The following is a 20,004-nucleotide window of genomic DNA, read 5'->3' as shown; positions in this document are numbered from 1 at the left end:
CATGAATGTGACCTGAACAATCTCGGAGACGAAATAGTGATCAGTTTTTGTCGGTCCTCGCTCGGGGAGCCCCTGTCGAAAGTTTTTTTCATTGATCTTTGGAGTTTTCCCGTCTCTACGAAAGATCGAACGCGCTGGGGGTGATCGGGGAGAATTTTCGGGGAACCCCCCCTCGGATTTTCACCGCGCACGGCCCTGAAAACGCGGGTCCTATACACACAACTACCAACGACCACTAGTCGAGGCAGATGCATGCTTCTCCGTCTTTCTCTCTCTCGCTCTCTCTTTCGGAGCTCCTAGTCAGTTTGCGATCAATAAACCCGCCACAGCGGCGCTCCGGGGGAGGGGCGAGGGAGGAAAAGGCACGTAGTGCGGAGACTGGAAAGCTGAGCGGAGCCATATCACGAGGAGGGAGAAAGAGAGCTGGAGATAAAAAGAGAGACGAGCTACGCGAACGTCTACGTCGTTTTGACGGCGCTCTCTCCCTCCCGTCGTCTTCCCTTTTCGAGCCTCTCGCGCCCCACCCTTCGGGCTGGCCCTTCTCTCACGTTGCGATTCATCCAGCTTCTCCTTCTTCCATCTTTATTCACTTTTTCCATCTCTCACGCTTGCCCCTATTATCTTTGTCGAAACTTCATCCACGCCCCGGCCGCCTTGACTTCTTTCGCGACTCCTTCCCTGCTTCGGCCCTCCGCGCTTTCCTGCTGATTTATTTCGCGCTTCTTGCCTGCGGCTGCTTTCGCCTGTCGATTTCGCCTCTCCATTTTTTCGCACGAAGCTTCCCGTTGTTTTCGATATCTAACGAACTTTCTTGATTTTTTTAAGCAGAGGGGCTTTTTCATCGCGAGCGTTCTCAAGCTCCTCTCATCCAGAGACGAGCCTTCCCGTTTCGCTTCTCGCCTCCCATTTCGTGACGCGCTTCCACCCCGCAATTTTGCCCAACTCTATTTCGGAACTTCGCCTTGATATTTTTGGAGATTCTTCATCCTCCGCTTCCAACCACCCGGCCACGCGTTCAATTATTCCGAAGATCTTGCACTTTGGATTTTACTTGGAGTGCTCGACCCCCGACTGGCTTACCGAGGGCTGAATTATTCCGGGGATTTGAGGAAACCGCAAACGAAAAGTGCTCCAAAAACCTTGGAGAATCATGCCCACATAAATTCGTTTAGAAATTCATCTGCAGTCCCCTCAAAACTCGCGTCATTCCGCAAACATTTCAAGATAATATTACATTTTTTCTTTCGTCCCAATTCCACGATGAAATTCATCAAAACCCGCGAGAACGAATGATTCCTCCGAAAAGCAGTTTTTTCTCCCAACTTTTGTCATTGTTTATCTAAGCTCATCTAGATCCACTCATAGTAGCGAGAAAATAGTGGACAGACGATGTTAACTATACAGAGTTCGTGGGAAGGGCTCTCAGGATAATGGCTTTTGGTCCTGTGCTCGCAGCAGCGAAGCATGCTCGCTCCAACACGTGCGCCTCCTACCAATCCTCGCTCCCTCTCTCCCTCTCGCGAGACACAGAACCCATGGATTTTCAGGAGCCTCGAGGTCGTCCGCTCACCCCACACGCTCGCGCTTTCTCTCTCACTTGCAACCTTCTCCGGTTGCCAGCTGTTCCACCCGAAATTCTTCCGACCAGAAAGAAATCCTTCTTGGATGGTGTGACGGGTCGAAGATTTGCCCGAATTTCGAAATGCACACTCGGGGGAGGCGGCTCGATGCTGAGGAAAATCTTCCGACGCCGTTTCCAGCTCGAGAGTCTTCGCTGTCGAATGATTTTCGAGGCTTCCAGAGGAGCTCGCGGTGAATGCGAGTTTCGTCTTTTTTTTCTAAGATCGAATCTCTATTTTTCCCTCGTCGCAATAAAGCTCCGTGAAGTAGCCAACGATCGATGAGATTCTTGTTCTTTCATTATAAAATCGTGTAAGAATGATTGCGCGACGTCAGCTGCTCGAATCTGACGATACTCACACGAGTTCGACGATCAAATAATCAGCTTCTGGGTCCGAGGCTTCGATCCAATGTAGCCATGAAACCCGACTTACCCCCGAAGGAATCTGACCATTTGCAATGTGTATAAGCACGAATCATAGTGGCCAATAAATCGTCGTTAAAAAACATCGGTTAAAGATGGCCAATAAATTGAGAGAAAATGTATTTCGTTGAGCAATTATAATACGAAAGTGCTCGAAGATCTTCGCACGAAAGTGGGAGTGTGTGCTCTTTTCAAAAGCAGAAAAAATTCACTAAAATATTATTGAAAAATAATTTATATTTAATACAAATATAATTCGATTCATTGTCGAGTGATTTTTTAAAAAAAGTGTTGCTTTTGAGCCCAAGCGTTTATCCGCTTTTCCGAAACCCTGCAGGTGTCAGCTGTTCGCCGGGTCTATTAAGGACCACTGATCAAGGATGCTGCGAGAACCTCCGGGAGGTTGTCAGTGGCCAGCCACTCGCCTCGCCACGCTCGTATTGTCTGCTTTGGCAGTGATGAACGGTGAGTTGAGAAATTCTATTAATTTGTATTCGATCAGCGACGATGTCACGAATTATCAATACTTTTTGCAACATTTACTTTTTTCTATCCAATCTCAAAAATAGTTCGAGAGTCCTGAACCGAAAGTTCAATGAAAATAATAACAATGATACATATAAAAGTGTGAAAAAATTAATTTTCAAACGTGCTAGAAAATCGCAGAGAATTGCTCGGCTTTTTCGAATCAAAAGCTTTACAATTTTGTGCATTTTTTTTCTCAACTTGAAAAATTCGAAGCTTCAGCGTTGCTCACGTCCCTCCGTCCCGGAGGAGCAGGTCAATGTCTCTTAAATTTCGATTGTCCGTTGTGAAAAGGTCCGAGCGCTGAGCGTGGCTTTTATTATTCTGTACATTTGCGCGCATGTACGAAGCGTAGAAATGCTTGAGGAGAGAGCACGTTTCTCAGTATACGTATGAGGCTACTAGTTCGTTTTTATTCGGTGAATAATCATTTTTCGTTTCCTAGAGGTGGTCTCTTTGGGTGGCGAGGAAAGAAGCGACTGGGCCTCAGCTACTTTTTTTACGAATCATTATTTCGGCTTGACGTGCCACTTTTGTTTATGAGAATGATTTCCATTTTGTTAGTCAGAGGATATATTTTAGTGAGAAACTTTGAAGGAGGTAACAAAAAAATTTGAATTTCTACACTGAAAAAAAAGATCGGTAAATTCAAAGAAATTTGAATTGTTTCAACCCAAAACTACGATAGCGGGCGGCGAAACAAATATGAAATTGTTTCAACTCACGTTTACGGAGTAACTGTTCACAAATCTGGTATAAATAGCTTTTTTATTTAAAAAAAAACAAACAAACAAATTTAAAAAAAAATTGTATCAGTTTTCTGTAACCTCTCCGTGGTTCAAAAATCCTGAGAATAATCATTTTTATGCCAGTTTCTTTTTTTTTGTCCACCATCTAACACATAACCGCAACATAACTGCTGATAATTCAATTCGTCAAAATACTTTAGTATATCGGTTACCATGTGCAGAGTATAAGTTGAAAAAAAATTGATTGTATAACAATCGAAACGTGATTGGATTGAATAAATATGAAGTAATTCATTAATAGTGGTTACTTTAACCAAATCGGTTTTATTAGATCAACTATTACGTGCTCAAGTTAAACTAAATTTGATCAATTTTAACACGCATTTTCGTTTATCACATTTAGTGAGTTAAATTTACTAATCCTTTTTTTCAGTTAAAAAAAAATTGATTGTAACAATCGAAATGTGATTGGATTGAAAAAATATGAAGTAATCGATATTAATAAAACTATGTAGTTGTATTAACCAAATTGGTTTTATTAGATCAACTATTACGTGTTCAAGTTAAACTGGATCAGACCAATTTTAACACATTTTCGTTGATCGCATTTGGTGAGTCAAATTTAGCAATACTTTTTTTCAGTGTAGACGATCCCATCGCGGTTTGCCCTTAAGGAATTTTCGGCGTTTCGCTTCCTGCGATAAATCTCGTTCGTTCTTCTGTCAATTCTTGATCCTCGTGAGAATCACTTCCACCGAAAAACGAATAAAGTCCCATCCGACTGCGGCGCTTGCTCCTCGAGGCTGCCTCGAGTTTTCGGTCTGAAGCAAGAAAAAGGCTAACGCCGGACGAGCTGAATAAACTTTAAATGAGCTGCCGAATTGAAAAAGGACTCCGAAAGAATAAACATTCACGCGTATCGCTCGCGAGAATGAATGCTCTGGGATTCTCGTGTTTTAACGCGTGGAGCATATTGAGTGTGTTGTTTTTTATGAGGCACACTCGACTTGGGGTGTCGAGGCGCCCGACCCCTCCAAAAGAAGCTGTTCGCCTCGGCGTTGTGCTCGTTCTTCTGGGATCGAATACAGCGAGTTCCAAAAAGCGTGCTCCGAACGCGCAGCGTTTCCGGAGCGCTCGAATCCGAAGAGAAAAGTCTGCAAAACGTTTTTTTCTGTGAGGCCTCGTTCGCGGGATATTCGAGCATGTTTTTTGCAACACGCTGTATATTTTGGAGGCGAATAATGCTGTGGCTTCGATGCACTGATCGCGAACAATGCAGGCTTGGGGCAACGCTGGTCACACACCACGTGTCCCTGTGACAATACGAGGCCCTTTTTACGACCCCCCGGCGTGCCCGTTATGGTGGAAAAAACTAGAGGAGGAAAAAGGCTCGCTCCAAAATCCGGATATTTGTGCTCGCCGTTTCATCACGACGAAAATCCATCGCGTTCTCGAGCAGCAGCTCAACTCGCATCGTTAACTGCTCGAGCAGCTAACTGAATTCAGCGCACTCGCCAAACGAATCTGCAATATTAATAAAGATTGTTTATAGTGGGGCGAAAAATGCATTGGTGAAAAAAATATTAATTGCTCGAGCGTTAGAAAAAATTACAGGCTCCAATGCATCCGGGCAATAAAGCTGAAGTAATTGCTCGTAAACGACACCGCAGGTGTGGACTTTTATTGCACGTGCTTTAAAGTGTGTACTACACCTCAGAATATGTTTGTGGTTACTGGCATAATGTACTTTGCACTCGACTATTTATTCTCGGTATATCGTCGCAGGAAGTTACGGATAATGATGTTTAATTAAACTCAACAAATAACCGACCTACTTTTTCAAGTAAGAATCGAAACGTCGCAAGTTTCTCATTCGTACGCGAGCGTGCCTGATGGGAAGTAAAATTAGATATTTTCATGACTCACCGGTCGGATGAACCGACAACTTTTTCCATCAGTTTCATGAGGCAACGAAAATCGTGAAATTTTTTCAGAATTTATTGGTTTTCTTGTAATTAATTTTGCAACGGTTATTCGTGTTTTAAGAAATTTTATGACATTTCCTACGGGGACTGTGGAGCCACAACATTGAATGATAAATTTCGAAGTCAGTGGTTCTGCGCCTTGAAGAGTTGATGCAAAGTGAAATAGTGAGTAAATCTCGATAACTGAGAAGAGTGACGAGGCCCCGGTGGTTTTTCATTGACCTTTGACCCACAGCGGAATCCACTTAAAAATTCGCTGGCTCAGTGGCTAATTGATTTAGCCCGGATAGCAGATCCCTCTATCCCGTTCTAATCAATTAATTTCTTGTCGGTGTTTGAGCAGGAGCGATGGCCGAGGACGAGTCCATGGGACCGGTATTTGTCAAGGAACCACCAAATCGAGTTGACTTTTCCAATGGAACCGGCGCTGAAGTTGAGTGTCAAGCTCGGGGAAATCCCCAACCGGATATTATTTGGGTCCGCGCTGATGGCACTGCTGTTGGAGACGTTCCTGGACTGAGACAGGTGAGCTTCTGCGCGTTCGAAAGAAAATTTTGCAAATAGCATTCACTCTGATTGCTACAACTTGATTGGTAGAAAAATTGGCTCGATTTTTTACTTTCTAATTAAAAATATTATCACTCTAAATTAATGTCGGAGTTATTCATTCGAAATTATAAATACTTTTCTTCAACTTATTTTTTGGCGAATTAAATTACAAGCCATTAATTAATCGAAGATCCATCACTGGCTGAACCCAAAATTTCATTCGTCCCTGGCTAAAATACTAGTTTTTTTATGTAAAAAATCGCTTTAGAGAGGGATCAAGAAAAAAGTGTTAATAAAAAGACAGAAGGCTATGATAAAAGGAAACAAATGTGAGGTTACGAGTGCTCATTAACAATTTGGTTCAATTTTTAACGTGACATATCTTTATTACTAGCAAGATAATCTCAAATTTTTTCCCAGACCTTCATTGTTATTGTGCACTTTTTCATACACTTTGTAAGAAGCGTTCATTGGCTATATGGAAAGATAAACAATTTTTTAGGCATAGTCCCTTTAACCCTGTGCATTTTTCTTCATATTTAAACACGTTTATCTAGATAGCCAATATTTAGATAACTAAATAACCAATAAGACGAACCCTTTGCAATTCGATGTCCTTGTCAGTCGGTTATCCATTTAAATTCTGTGTAAATTTCAAAATTTTTTTAAGAAAATCGTTTCGTGGATGAACTATCTTAAAAAAAAAAATTGAAAAACTAAAAAAAAGCCCACAATTTCTCGATACTTTTGACAAGTTTTGTGAACTCGATATGTGTTGAGAAAGCAAATGATTCTGGAGCACAATAAAAAAGTTGAAAACCTGCTTTTCGAATGGTCCGTGTATCTACAATGATTGATGTAGGTCAGTAAATTGTGCGCTCGTTGCTTTGATGACATGAAATCTCAGAGAAATAATACGAGTTCGTGAACCCGGAAGAAAGGAGTAGAAGTGTTCGCGCGTAGTCTCGAGCTCGAGTGCTATCCGAGGATTTTCGTCCCCACTTAAAACCACTTTGCGTATGCACGCTGCTCCGTCGTTTGGTTAAGACGTTTACATATCATACAGCGCGATACAAAATCGGTGGAGAATATCGTGCAGTTGGATCAGCAATGAGATTCCGAAGGGAAAAGTTCTTTGGCGTTTTTTCGTGGAACGAACCGTTCACGAGTTATTGGAGAGTCTGAGTTGGGCCAATCGGAAGTGCCCAGCCTATCGGCGCCACCTTATCGCGAGGAGCTCATTGGCCCAACTTCGGAACGAAATAACTCGTTAACGCTTCGAGGGATGAAAAAGTGCTTAAGGACTTTTCGTTTCGAAATTTCGACGAGAATCCAGTCTCGTGGTTGGAATTTTTTAATTTTTTAATTTTTTTCAAGTCTAATTGGCGCATTTGAACCGAGAAAATGTGTATTTTTAAATATATTTCGTCAAACTCTTCGCACCCCTCGAACTTTTCGCAATTAGCAAATGTTCCCGGCTAACTCCGGAGCTGCGAAACATAAACTTCAAGTTTCTCGTGTATTGCAGGTGCTGCCAAATGGAAATTTGGCTTTCCCACCATTCCGCGCTGAAGACTATCGTCAAGAAGTTCATGCCCAGGTTTACAGCTGTCTGGCAACGTCTCCAGCGGGCTCGGTCCACAGCCGCGATGTCAACGTAAGAGCCGGTGAGTGCACGAGTCCCTTAGTCGCATCGATCCAACTCGTAAAAGCCTTTTTTCCAGGTTTTCATTGCAGACTCCATCGAAGCAGGCTATCTTTGAGGCGGAGAGCAATAATTTCATTATTTTTTTTCTTCGAGTCTTCCAGGGTCGAAAACAGCCGTGAAAATCAATAACCTACGATAAATCATGTATACAAACTAAGAACATTCTAATTTACGTCCTTGGGATCGACGACGAGACTAGAATAGTTCCCGAGTGGCACGTCTCCTCGCATACTTAAGCGAGTATAAGAACACCGGAAGTGCTAACGCCTTTCGCTCGTGGAGAGTTCGCACGCAGATTACAAAAGGGACATGAGCATAAAGACACCGGAAGTGAGAGCTGCGCCGGCTCCTTATTATTTATTAAACTCGACTCCAGCTTCGATTCTTGCGACGCGGAGAATTTTCGCTGATTATTTAGAGCCTGAAAATCGCGCAGGCTCGCTTCCACTTTGCTTCCAATCTTCGTTCAGAACGAAACGAAGCTACGTCCGCTCACGTCTCACCGATTCGTGTGGAATATTTCGTAGCTCAAGGTCAATCCAGCATGGATTTGGAGTCGAAAAGTATTTCGAAATATTTCGATCGCAGCAAGTCCTGAGAAGTTACGAAGGAATCGAGTTCCTCCAATGAGAGAGCGCTGGAAGCGCCCAGGTCTCTTTCGATTGGCACAACTTAACCAGAGCTTAACTCGTCGGAAATTGGCCGCATCGGAAAGTCCTCGCAGACTTTTCGTCTCAAAATTTCATGCCAAATCGGATCTGGCACTTTTTTTACTTTCGCTTGAGAAACTCGATCAACAGGAGGCAAGAGAGCGCGCACAATGACGCGCATTCCGCGTTCAACATCCACGATCCCGTTTAATTGAATTATTTTCAGCAACCGGCTCGTCAAATTGCCCTCCACCATCGCCAGTCAAGATAACAATGTACTCGCAAAGTTTCCTGATGCAATTATTCCAGTAACCGTTTGTTCCGGGCGTCTCGGGTTATTTTATTTATTAAGTGCTTTGGGAGACACTTTTTAGAATGCAGATAAATGCATGCATTCGCCGGCCGTGCTTTCGCGTCGAGTTCTTCGCTCGCGCGTCAATTGAGCTCGCCTGCGAGAGTGAAAAACCTCTTTTTCTAGAAAATCAAACTTTTCTCTACAACGAAAGCGAGTTTTTTCAAATTTCAGTTCAATTTCTGTGAGTAGGGAAACCGATCATTCGCCTGGTTAAAAATTTAGGTCGAACACGGCAGCTGTGACGCGACCCTTGCACTGCCACGAAATTTGTTTATTTAAATTGTATTTTCAAAGTTTTTTACCTTCCCAGCATTTTCGGGTTTTCGAATATTTTTAAAAAGATGAAAAAATATTATTTTGCAACGTTGCACGAGTTTCGAGTCCGATTTAAAATGTATTTTGGATAAAAATTCAAAAATAGTTCAATAATTGCCACGGAAATGAAACAGTTTCGTTTTAAAAGAGAAAACGGTGCTTTGTATTGATGAGAATTTTTTATCTCTGCCTACAGTCGTCGCCCAATATTACGATACCGATGTAAACAAGGAATACGCGATTCGTGGCAACAGCGCGATATTGAAATGCGTTGTACCTTCGTTCGTGGCTGATTTTGTCAGAGTTTTGTCATGGCATACGGATCAGGGCGAGGAATTCGTGCCCGGAGATGATTACGGTATTCGAAAACGATTGTAAAAAGTCGGAAATTTATTTGACGAAATGGAATGAACGCTCCCTGGCACTCGTCGAATCCTTCAGACGCGAGCAGACGACTTTAGACGTCCAAAATAGCGAAATTATTGAACCGAGTAGCGAAGTGGTTGATCGGGTCAGGACGGTGGAATCTGGCGCGAGCCGAAGCGCGCATTTTCCAGCACAAATGACGAAAGCCCATTCTTCGAAGTAAAGCAAAAGTTATTTCGTTACTTGTTAAAAACGAGTCCCTGAGAACAATGGAATTTTCATTTATTCATGAATTCCAAGGATTAATTCACTCTGAGGAATCGTGATTTGAAAATCGATCGATCGCATCGTACTAATTGAATATGTCACGTGAGATTTTGGGTGTACGAGCCAGCCAGGAATGAAATTTTTTCTTCGACATTGTCTCGAGGAGAAAGTCGAATGAATTCGTCAAGTTATCATGAGGGAGTTTGTTATGGCCACGCCTGGTACGAAATTATCATACAATGATTAGGTTTCAAGTGGCAATTTGAATGCCTCCATTGAAAATGAGGTCTCGAGACTCTTTACCGGAAGCAAACTCCGCAACGGAACGGATATCATTTCCTGGCATTGACCGCCGCGTCGACAAAAGTTGCAAGCGATACCTACGATAAGTGAAATCGAGTAGGACATTTTTTCTTGCCAGTTTTTCCATTTCATGAACAAAAAATCGAGCAGCTCCAAAAAAACTGTTTTAACGGTGCACAACTGATTTTTTTTTCTGAATTCAAGTCCTCGGTCGCTCCAGTCAACCACGAGTCATTCACAGAACTGTTTCAAAGGAACGAAAGAGCCACCGGAAGTGAGGATCGAGAGAAAAATTCCGGGCCAAATAGAGTCCGAAGTCGAGTTTAAAAACACAAGGCCATTGAAATTTTTCGATGAAAAATGAACCTTCTTGTGTACAGTCACAATACGTTTTTGTTCGATCCCATATCGAATCGGTGGTCGCGCGAGTGTAAACAAGTTTGCCTCTAACTACAGAGTGTTTGGTCTTCGTTCGTGTTTCCTATCTCTTTAACACTTGTGCGATCATGAAACTCAACACAGGCAACGTACAAGCTCTTATTTTACTCTCACTGTCTCGTGTCCCACGTTCGCTCAGAGTCTGCTCTCGCAAACGTTAATACGCGCGTCAACCGACTCGTTAATTTCGCTCCCGACTCGTTATCTCCTCACCACTTTCGTCTCCACAGTTATACAGGCTGTACGTTATACGAGGGAATCACTTTCAGTGAATATGCACTGGGAAGAGCAACATCGAATCCAAAATAATTGGCTCGCATTGGTGCTTTCGTGTGCACACGAGCCCCTCGTATATCGGGTGATCGATTCGGAAACTTGTGATATTTCATTTTCACAATTGAGCTATCAACGTATCAAGATTCCCGGCAAATTTGCTTGCTTGAACGACAAGACTGGCCGACTGCCCTCTCGCTGTTGAGTTTGCTCGCTGCGGTTAAATCGGAGCTTATCGTAATATTTTGACCGTAAGCTCCATTCGTTAGGGACTCTTTTTGTAGATTGTTTCGAGAGCTTTCCGAAACTCTACAAATAAGTCTGTTTGCATTGAGTGCTTCCGAAGTTAGAGAGCTTCAAAGATTCTTCTCTGCTCGAATCTCTTTTCGGTCTATTTGAACCGTGGCTTCGTTGCTGTCACAAAATGACGATGATATTTTCGTGACGCAATCACTTTGCGACGCTCTTATTGAGCAGTTTCGGACTCGGTATTTTTCGAGTCACACATATTTCAATTTTCATTCCTGTTTGCTGATTTTTTCATTTTCTTTGGACATTCAAAGTTTGGGGTTGTGAAAAATGGTGGGGATCTACGAGCTGACCTGACGCAAAGGCTCCGGACACCCTGTAGACGAGTAAAGACATTCGGGAGGGCTGCATCGTCGGCCAGCGTCAATTTGCACAATTTTACTGCTCGGAGCGGATCGGTGCTCCTTTTCGACCGGACGTGTACACGTGTCGTACTTTTTAACGGACTTTTTGAGCGGATACAAAGTTCCACTGGGGTCAGATCGCATCTTCCCGTTGGGCCGCAGCGTACTTTTTCCAACTGGCGATTCGATCTGCCCACGAGGAGCCCGCATCAGTGGGATGGCGTCACTGATAGAAACGGCAAATCTGAAACGGAGTTTCACTCTTCGGCTTTATCCCATTAACCGCGTCAACTCGCGTCACGATTAAACGCAATCGTGCTCGTACAGATTCTCTCAAAAGACGATTCTTTATCGAGTCTCCGAAGAAAATTGTTTTCATTTGACGAAAAATTTATTCCCATGTTTTATTCAAATCTCGATAAAATCCCACGTCCCAACCGCCTTCGAGGAAGAAAATCCTTTGATTTCCTTTCACAAGAAACACAAAAGTTTTTCCAAAAATTGGCCGCTTCGTTCAGATATTTTTGAAAGATTTTTCTTTACAAATTTTCCTCTTTTCATCACTAAAAACGACTGCGTGGATTGTTGAAAAAAATCCCTTGCCACAGGGACAGTTTGCCAACCCATCCACTTGCCACGAACTTTTTATTTCGTGGTCAAATTCATAGAAAATTTTGACTATTGATAGATCTGGATCAGCTGACCTTAGCCACGCTTCTGTCCGTAACTGTTTATCTCCGATGAAAATCTGCGAAAGAACTGGTAACTCGATTGCTTCGTATCGTAGGATTTTCAAGGCTTTCAGAACAGTTGCAGTCTCTCCACAGTGCAGAGCTGTGAGATTTGGGAGATAAGAGTGTAGCCCCGCGGAATGAGAAGCTTGGAGGCTTAGGACTCGCGCCAAGAAGCGGGCAGGCTCGATACACATGTCGGCAACACTTATCCGGACGGTACATCCGATCAAGCGGTGCTGCTGGCTCGCTTGGCAGACAGCATTTAGCAGCGAGTTAGTCATGACGCTGCAGTAGTTTGTTACTTTATGCGGTTGCCAACTGAAATCATTCCTCCGTGGTGCTCGGTGGTGTCTTTGAACTCGAACGTGACTTGGTGAGATAAAAGACACTGCGACATGGAACGAGTGATGGGATTGTGGGCGATTAATTGGAAGAGTGAACATGACATTTTTAGGCATTCGTTTGCGAGTTTTTCCAAATTTTATTCTCATTTTTAATGCTTCAGGACCATTTTTCGAGTTTCATACGACCGAACCCGCGTTCGATGCACATTTTTTCGAATAATTTTAGCACTCATTTGAAGTTGGAACAAGAGATGTCGATTTTTATAATCTTTTCGTAGTTTTTGCATAGCTTGAAAAATGCTTCGGAATTTTCTCTTGATTTTCATGATTTCAGCTGATTTTTATATTTTTGGTAGATTATCGTGTGTCAGGAAAACTGCATACGTCGAAAGACGTGGCTGTTGTCATTGTAAGTTTCGTCGGGTGAGCGTGTGAAGTAGGCAAAACAGCTCAAGGGATTGACGATTTCAGTGGTCCATCAGTACTATCAATCAGAAGTAAACAACGAATACGTCATACGAGGAAATTCGGCGATTCTGAAATGCAGCATACCGAGTTTCGTAGCTGAATTCGTTCAAGTCGTAGGTTGGCAAGACGACCAGGGAGGCATATTCAACCCTGACGATAGAAACGGTACAACGCCAGGGAGAAAAAGGAGGCTAAATATATGCATGTCGTCTTCATTACGAAAAGTCATTAAACTTCAAAAAATAAAGCAGACTTCTAGCCTCGTTGTATCCCCTCATCGTGCCTGCCCCCAGTCTCTAGGGGGAAAAGGGAATCGTATGAAAAGCGAAGTACTCGAGCAGCGAGCAGTCAACGTCCTCGGTTCTCGCGCAGCAGCGAGAAGTTGAAGTGTACTTTTCGAAGTGGAAGTAGCGTCATACTCGGTGCTCCCATTTCGTGCATTAAAAGGAATTACTCATGTACAGAGTGTCCGGAAGTCGCACTTCAATTATCGGGTTGAAAAGGTCGTCAAATTCTGAAGAGAAAAGTCCTCGGTAGTTTCTCTCTAGGATGGACCGTTGAGAAGTTATCGACGGAAGTAGTCGTAGCCAATGAGAAGCATCGCGAAGCCACGCCTCCGCTTCCCATTGGCTGTCACGAATTCCTCGATAATTCATCAACGCTGCGTCCCAGAAAAAAACTGCTCAGGACTTTTCGTTGCAGAATTTCATAACCTACAAGTTTGCCCAGCCACCACAAGGTTTTTGAGACTTCGTATATTCCTGTTGTAAAGACATTTTTGAAAGTTTATCGGATTATGCAACGAGGCCACACCACCTGCAGCGCTCGTAGCCTCCGTCTGCAGCTCCGTTGGGCGACCCTACTCACGACTGAGGCAACTCAAGCTCTATTGTTACAAATATAGACACACGGTTTAACGAACTATGCATCGATATTACAGAAATAGGATGGATAAAGAAAGCAGAAAAACGGTATGGCTTTGAAGGGATATTGTGTGGAGATAAGAATAATTTTTTCCCATAAAAATTTGAATACCAATAGGAAATCTGACGTGCTCGATACAGCTGTAACGAATTTAGTCGACTCGATGAAATTCCGGTGTCGCGTGTATGTGTGTGTGTGTGCATGGATTGGGAAAAAAATATTTCCAAAAACTTGCTGCAGCCACTTTTGAGAACGTTTTTCGAGACATTTTTTTATAACGAAATCTTTTTGATCGTTTGAGGGAACGATAATTCGTGTACGGTGCATTTTTTAGTGAGCAGCGAGCCGGAGAATTTTCATCGAAAGGCCCTTAATGTAAACAATGCACCGTCAACAGTTAACCAGTTGGCGTCGGGTGCTTGCTCACGAAATTCTACTCTCATGGAATTTCAGACGTTTTTTTTTATCTCGATTACACATGAGATAAAACTTTTTTGTTGATTTTTTATTTGCTTATCTGACTTTCCCCCGGGAATACTCCAATTCTTAATACTCTTGTTTCGCAGTCGTCGTCCAGTATTACGAAGCCGAGGTCGTATCCGAATATGTGATACGCGGAAATGCGGCTATACTTAAATGCACCATACCAAGTTTCGTTGCGGAATTCGTGTCCGTGGATTCTTGGGAGGGAAGTGATGGCGCGAGTTACAAACCGTCTACCGACTACGGTATTACGTATGGCTTTATCGCGTTCTTCATATACCGGGTGTCTCAGAAAAAGTAATAGTAAAATCATCGGATTCTACGGGCATGAAGTCAAAAAGGGTCGAAATGTTGATAAACTGAATTTTTCAGGTCCTTAAGGAATGGAAATCAAGTCGAAGGACCATTCATTTATTGTTGCATGTTCTCAGCCTGTTTAAAACGACGAGAACCATTATTTTCGCACAATTTTTCAATCACACGACGCGTTATCGCTCCCGACCCATAACTCGGGATGTGATTGATAGAAAAATCTTTATTCGTAGTGTTTTGAAGCGCTCTCGAACTGAGCTATGAGAATATATCACAGAAAATGAAAATGTTCGTGAGAGAAAAAAATCGTTTCGAGACACCCGGTATACTCGTTGATGTGTACGTCGACGAACGATACTTCCGCATAGTTAAGCAGTAGTAGTGATCTCCGTAGATAATGGGAATACACACAGTGAGGAAGAACGATTCTCTCGGCAGATTGTTTCAACCCTCTACTCTTTTCGGCTTGTTTCGTTCTTCGTGTTTTAGCCGTACACTTATTGCAAAAGGTTGGGGACCGCGACAGTGGCAGTTTAACGATATGGCGGTGGCGGCGGATGTGATTACTCAATTGCTCAATTTACTCGATCGTATATGTCAAATTATTAGCCTCATATACATTCCTCAGGCCCTTCCAGCATTGCACGTAACTTTGGAAGTTACGTCGAAGCTTTTTTATCCTGCTACTTTCAATTTTAATGATCCATTGATGATCATCATTTTAAAAATGCTTCATTGAATTTTGATCGTTTCAAAATTCTTTTGAATTGAATTACAAGAGTTTCGAATCATTTTATCAATTTATTGATAATTTTTTAAAAATATTTCACAAACGATCATTGGACTTTTTGTATTGTTTTTATTCTTTAATATTTCTCGTGTTATTCGTTCACTTATTTTACAGCAGACAGACCCAAGCACCCACTTTTTCCCTTTCATTTGAGAAATATTTGTGATTTTTAGAGCGAATGGTATTTACTGAAAGTGAAAAATAAAAATGGAAAAATACGTTGACAGTTGTCGCACAGACTTATCAGCCTGAGATAATGACCGAGTACGTCATTAGGGGTAACAGCGCAATATTGAAGTGCAGCATACCGAGTTACATAGCCGAGTTCGTAACCGTAGAGGCCTGGATAAGGGAAGACGGTGAAGTCTATTTACCAGAGCATCAGCGTCCCGGAAGCGGTGTAGGCCAGGGTATAAAGCACACAATGCAATTCACTCTATTATGCGTGAATGACAAAAAGAAAAATCGATTTTCTCAACCCCCCGCATCCTCCTTCATATTTTCTCTCGCTTTAGCAAACGATTTTAGTGCGCACAAACGAATTTCTTCGTATTTTAGGCTGGTTAAGGATTTAATCGTGTTCTAATTTCTCAAAGGAACGAAAATAATTCGTCGATAATTGTCAATGTGCTCGAATGCCTCGTTCAACAAATGATCGACGTTATTTGTTTTCGTGAACAATGACAAGTGAAATTTCGTCTTTAATCCTTGTAACTAACCGGAAATAATATGAAAAACACTTTATTGCATGTCTGCTGACGCGTGAGCAGTCGTCTCGCAGTTTTATGTCACCGAGGCTGAGAATGAGTACGTAATACGTGCCAACAGCGCGATTATGAAATGCAAAATACCGAGTTTCGTGTCAGAATTCATCTACGTGGACCGATGGGTGGCCGATGATGGAACGATTTATAGTCCGGAAAACAGGGACTACGGTAATAAGATCGCGTCTTAAAAATACGCTCTTGAACCGCACGTGCAAGGATCTGTCGATTCGTAGATATAGAAGTGATGAAAAGTCAGGACGAAATGGATCGGTGCGGAAAACGGAACTTTTTTCACCAAAATGCCTCCATTTTCGACTGCAGTTCGTACGGTTTTCTCAAAATCGTTGCAACCTGTTGAGAAGTGTGTAGATCTCGAAATTTCGAAGAGAAACTTCCTTGGCCATTTTTCTCTCCGACGTACCCTTCGAGAGATATTCGTTACTCGATGATCGCCAATCAGCTGGAGTGGGCGGGGCGATATCTGGCACGGCCCACTTCGTCCAAACGCTGCATTCCATTGGCTATCACTGAATCATCGATATCTCAGCAACAATCGGTCGTAGAGAAAAATGTCCGAGGAATTTTTCCAGCAGAATTCTGCGATCTTTCCACTCCGCCAAGTTTCGAAGCGATTTTAATCGAATTGTGCGAAATGCAGAAGTTTTTCCATCCTCGCAATAGCGTCATTCCGGTTTTTCGAGTCTCTCAACATGGGTACGCACTACAGAGTAACAGAAGTACGCTGACCGAGCAGAAGGTTGCGTTGACAAGTAAATTACACGATACGTCATCTGACGTACGATTTATCAGTTTCATTATAACGTTCATGGCAATTTAAGTGTTTCGCTCTTCGCACACGACGTCCTGTCTGGATCTTCTGTGGGTACATCCCTCGACCATAAAACCCTCCAACGAAGAATAAGGGCATGAAAAAAATGGCAGAAAATATGCTCTTGAGATATCGAAAGTTAATAAAGATGTTTCGTTTTCATGAAAGAACCAGGACGAGAGCGCAGGTCGTCAACGTCTTACTCAGCAGGAATTTCAGTCGATAATCAATGGAACCTGCTGCATCTTCGTTTCCTTTTGTTTTTCCTTGAAATTAAAGAGGCGTGAACTTTTTAGTTGTTCAACAGTTTTACGAGTCTCGAGTCATCGACGAATTCGTATTAAGGGGTAACGCAGCTACTCTCAAGTGTTTGCTGCCCAGTTTCGTGGCAGATTTCGTGGAGGTTATCGAATGGGTGTCCCCCGAAGACGGCACCAGTTACAAGGCCAATGGCTATGAAGAGAAGGGTACTCGGAGCATTGTGTGACCTGCTTGAATCGCTAGTTCATTATGATCGAAGGAACATAGCGTTGTATTTTTATTTTTAACGACAAGCGCGAGTAGCAGCGGTCAACGACGGCATTTTCATTCCACTTTAAGGGCCGTTTACAGGGTCATTTTAAATCTGCAAAACGTTTCAATCGAGTCTCTTTTATTTCTGAAAATTGTACACGATCTTGAAGAGAATTTCATGCGAACTCGTGTGCACTTGGCGCTTTATGTCTCACGCCATAACTCGGGAACACATAAATAAATAAAAAATACGTCACACGTGTGGGTAGGAAAGGAAATGTGAAACGTGCTGCCCACAGATAAATGTCACTGTACATTACGGAACCACAGACCAGTTTTAAGTTTATTACGCTCCGGTCTCGTAATCCGTTTAATAAAAAGGTATCATTAATTAATATAAAAGTTACTTCGCTCCCTCCCTCTTTCATGTGTCGAGAAGAGGCTCAAATATGGAATTTTTCTGCTGTTTATTAAGAACGATGAGCTAGAAACTAAAGAATTGAGGAAAATCATTTATTATTTAAAAATAAGAGAAAACAACCACGTTTTTCGAGGGAGTCGAAAATTTTTCGTTTTTTCAAAATCCTCCGTTATTGAAAATCTCAAAAATCTCAAAAATAAATTTGGTTGAATATTTTTCCAGTCGTGTCTCAGTACTTCGAGGTTCAGGTTTACGACGTCTTTGCGATTCGTGGTAATGCCGCGATATTCAAATGTCAGGTGCCCTCTTTTGTGGCTGATCACGTTGACGTGGCGGGTTGGATCGATTCTGACGGCGGAAATTATCGGGCTGAAGACGAGCACGCGTCCTACGGTACAGACGAGTAAAAACGACACGTGCATCCGGTTTATTATTCGACATCGCTAGAGAATTGCACGCTCTTCTTATTTATTTCAGTTTTTAAAATGACAGGCAAAAGTATGTCCTCGATCCCCATTTTTCCCGTTCGTAAATCAACTCCAAAGTGAAACTTTAGCGAATCTGTCAAAGCTGTCGGTTTATTTCTCGTCAACAATCCACACACAAAATTTCGTTGATACTACGAAAAAACAAGTAAATAAAACCACTGGACTTGGTTTCAATTTTCCTGTCCCAGGGACCATGAAAAATGTTCTGTTCACATCCCGGAATAATTATTTCCCCCAAAAGTTTTTTAAAAAAAGTTACTTTTTTTAAGTTTTTTTTTTTTTTTTTTTTTCAATATTTCGGGACACTCGAAGCCCTGACGTTCAAGGTCAAAGTTCCACCTCGAAACCCCTCGAGGCCACGGTCCCAATCGTTGTACCTCGTTTTTCCGTTGACCTTCGTTCTTTCGTTTTTTTTGTTGCTTTGATCGGGAGTTCGAGAGCAGAGAGAAAAAAAAACGAAAAATTCCCGTCGTCTGGTTGCAGTTGTTGGGCAGCGGTACGCGGTGAACGTCATGGACGAGCACGTCCTGCGAGGGAACGCTGCTATAATCAAGTGTCACATACCGAGCTTCGTCGCCGAATTCGTCGAGGTCGATTCTTGGGTCGAGGACGAGACGACCGTCATTTATCCTAAGCCCGACTACGGTATCGTTTTCCATAATAAAACTCTTTTTAAATCGTATCTTCGATTTTTTCCAAATGAATTTATTCTTTCGGTGTCGTCTCGTCATGTTTACCCGTACGGTCCTCGCATACCAGTTTCATTTTATTTCTTCCTGAGCTTTCGCTCGCCTGAAACGTTCAGTGATGTGATAAAATGACTTTTTTCAATCTCGATTGAAAATTCCTTGATTTTCGATTCATCTTAATGAACTTCAAACTGGAGTGTGGATTCTTGTGAAATTAATCCAGCGACGCTTTTTCAAAGCTCCCTGTTTTCACGCATATTTCAATTCCACTAAAATCGCGATACGAAACATGATTTTGTAGAATCGTCTTCGTCGATCTTTAACAAATCAGGCTCGGAAGTGAGAAATATCATATCCCGTTGTCGAATGAGGTTTATCAGAATCAGAGTAAAGTTTGCGGTTGATATCGAGCGAAAGTCCGGTAGCTGCGAGGCGTTGGGTTTGCGGCGAGCAACGGTACAGTGATAGTGGCTCTGCCTTAAAACTCGTGTATCGGGTGAATATCGATTAATCGAGCGGCAACTATACATAGCACGAAAACATAAACGAGAGGGAAAGTAAAAGGAGGGTAAATAAACGTGGCAGGCTTGAGAAAAAAGTGTGCGATAATTGCGTTTTATTCATTGCGCTTTCCCCACTCGCATCTCGAGCAAAGAGAATAGCTGGGATTCGTAAAGTTTCTGGAGAATTTCGAACGAACGTGATGCAGAGTAGGTACGGGGTGGCTTGGCATTTGGATTCGTGCGGGAGCCGATAGCTCGTGAAATTCTGAAGAGAAAAGTCTTCGGCAGTTTTTCACTACGACGCACCGTTGATAAGAAATCTGAAAATAAGTTAATTGGCGAATCGCTGGCTCGATGACGGGAAAGTGGGCGGAGCCAGGCGCGAGCCAGTCCCGGTTTGGGGAGGCGGAGCTTCCCCCACTCCGCGCTGCGCTTCTCGCCTCACCAGATTGGCCGAAAGTTTCCATTCGATATTTCATCAACGCTGCTTCGGAGATCAAAATTTCTACATCATTTTTTTCTCGCAATTTCACGCTCTACTCGGCCTCGGAATTTCAGA

General features: G+C 42.7%; 1 protein-coding gene across 5 annotated transcripts in view; it reads left to right on the top strand.

Annotated features, from left to right (window-relative positions):
• The window catches only part of Dscam1 (Down syndrome cell adhesion molecule 1), a 93,534-nt gene that overhangs the window by 2,878 nt on the left and 70,652 nt on the right, over positions 1–20,004 (top strand). For all 5 annotated transcript variants that reach the window (XM_043413710.1, XM_043413708.1, XM_043413712.1 and 2 more), the window contains exons 2-5: positions 2,382–2,509; positions 5,647–5,828; positions 7,381–7,519; positions 15,463–15,645. In XM_043413710.1, coding sequence (XP_043269645.1) covers positions 2,425–2,509; positions 5,647–5,828; positions 7,381–7,519; positions 15,463–15,645 — 589 coding nt within the window. In that variant the 5' untranslated portion in view covers positions 2,382–2,424. The remainder of the gene's footprint in view (positions 1–2,381; positions 2,510–5,646; positions 5,829–7,380; positions 7,520–15,462; positions 15,646–20,004) is intronic.

The sequence above is a fragment of the Venturia canescens genome, chromosome 3, assembly GCF_019457755.1.
Source record: "Venturia canescens isolate UGA chromosome 3, ASM1945775v1, whole genome shotgun sequence".
Classification (NCBI taxonomy): domain Eukaryota; kingdom Metazoa; phylum Arthropoda; class Insecta; order Hymenoptera; family Ichneumonidae; genus Venturia; species Venturia canescens.
Note: the sequence above shows the minus strand (reverse complement) of the source record. Positions and strands in the feature narration are given on the sequence as shown.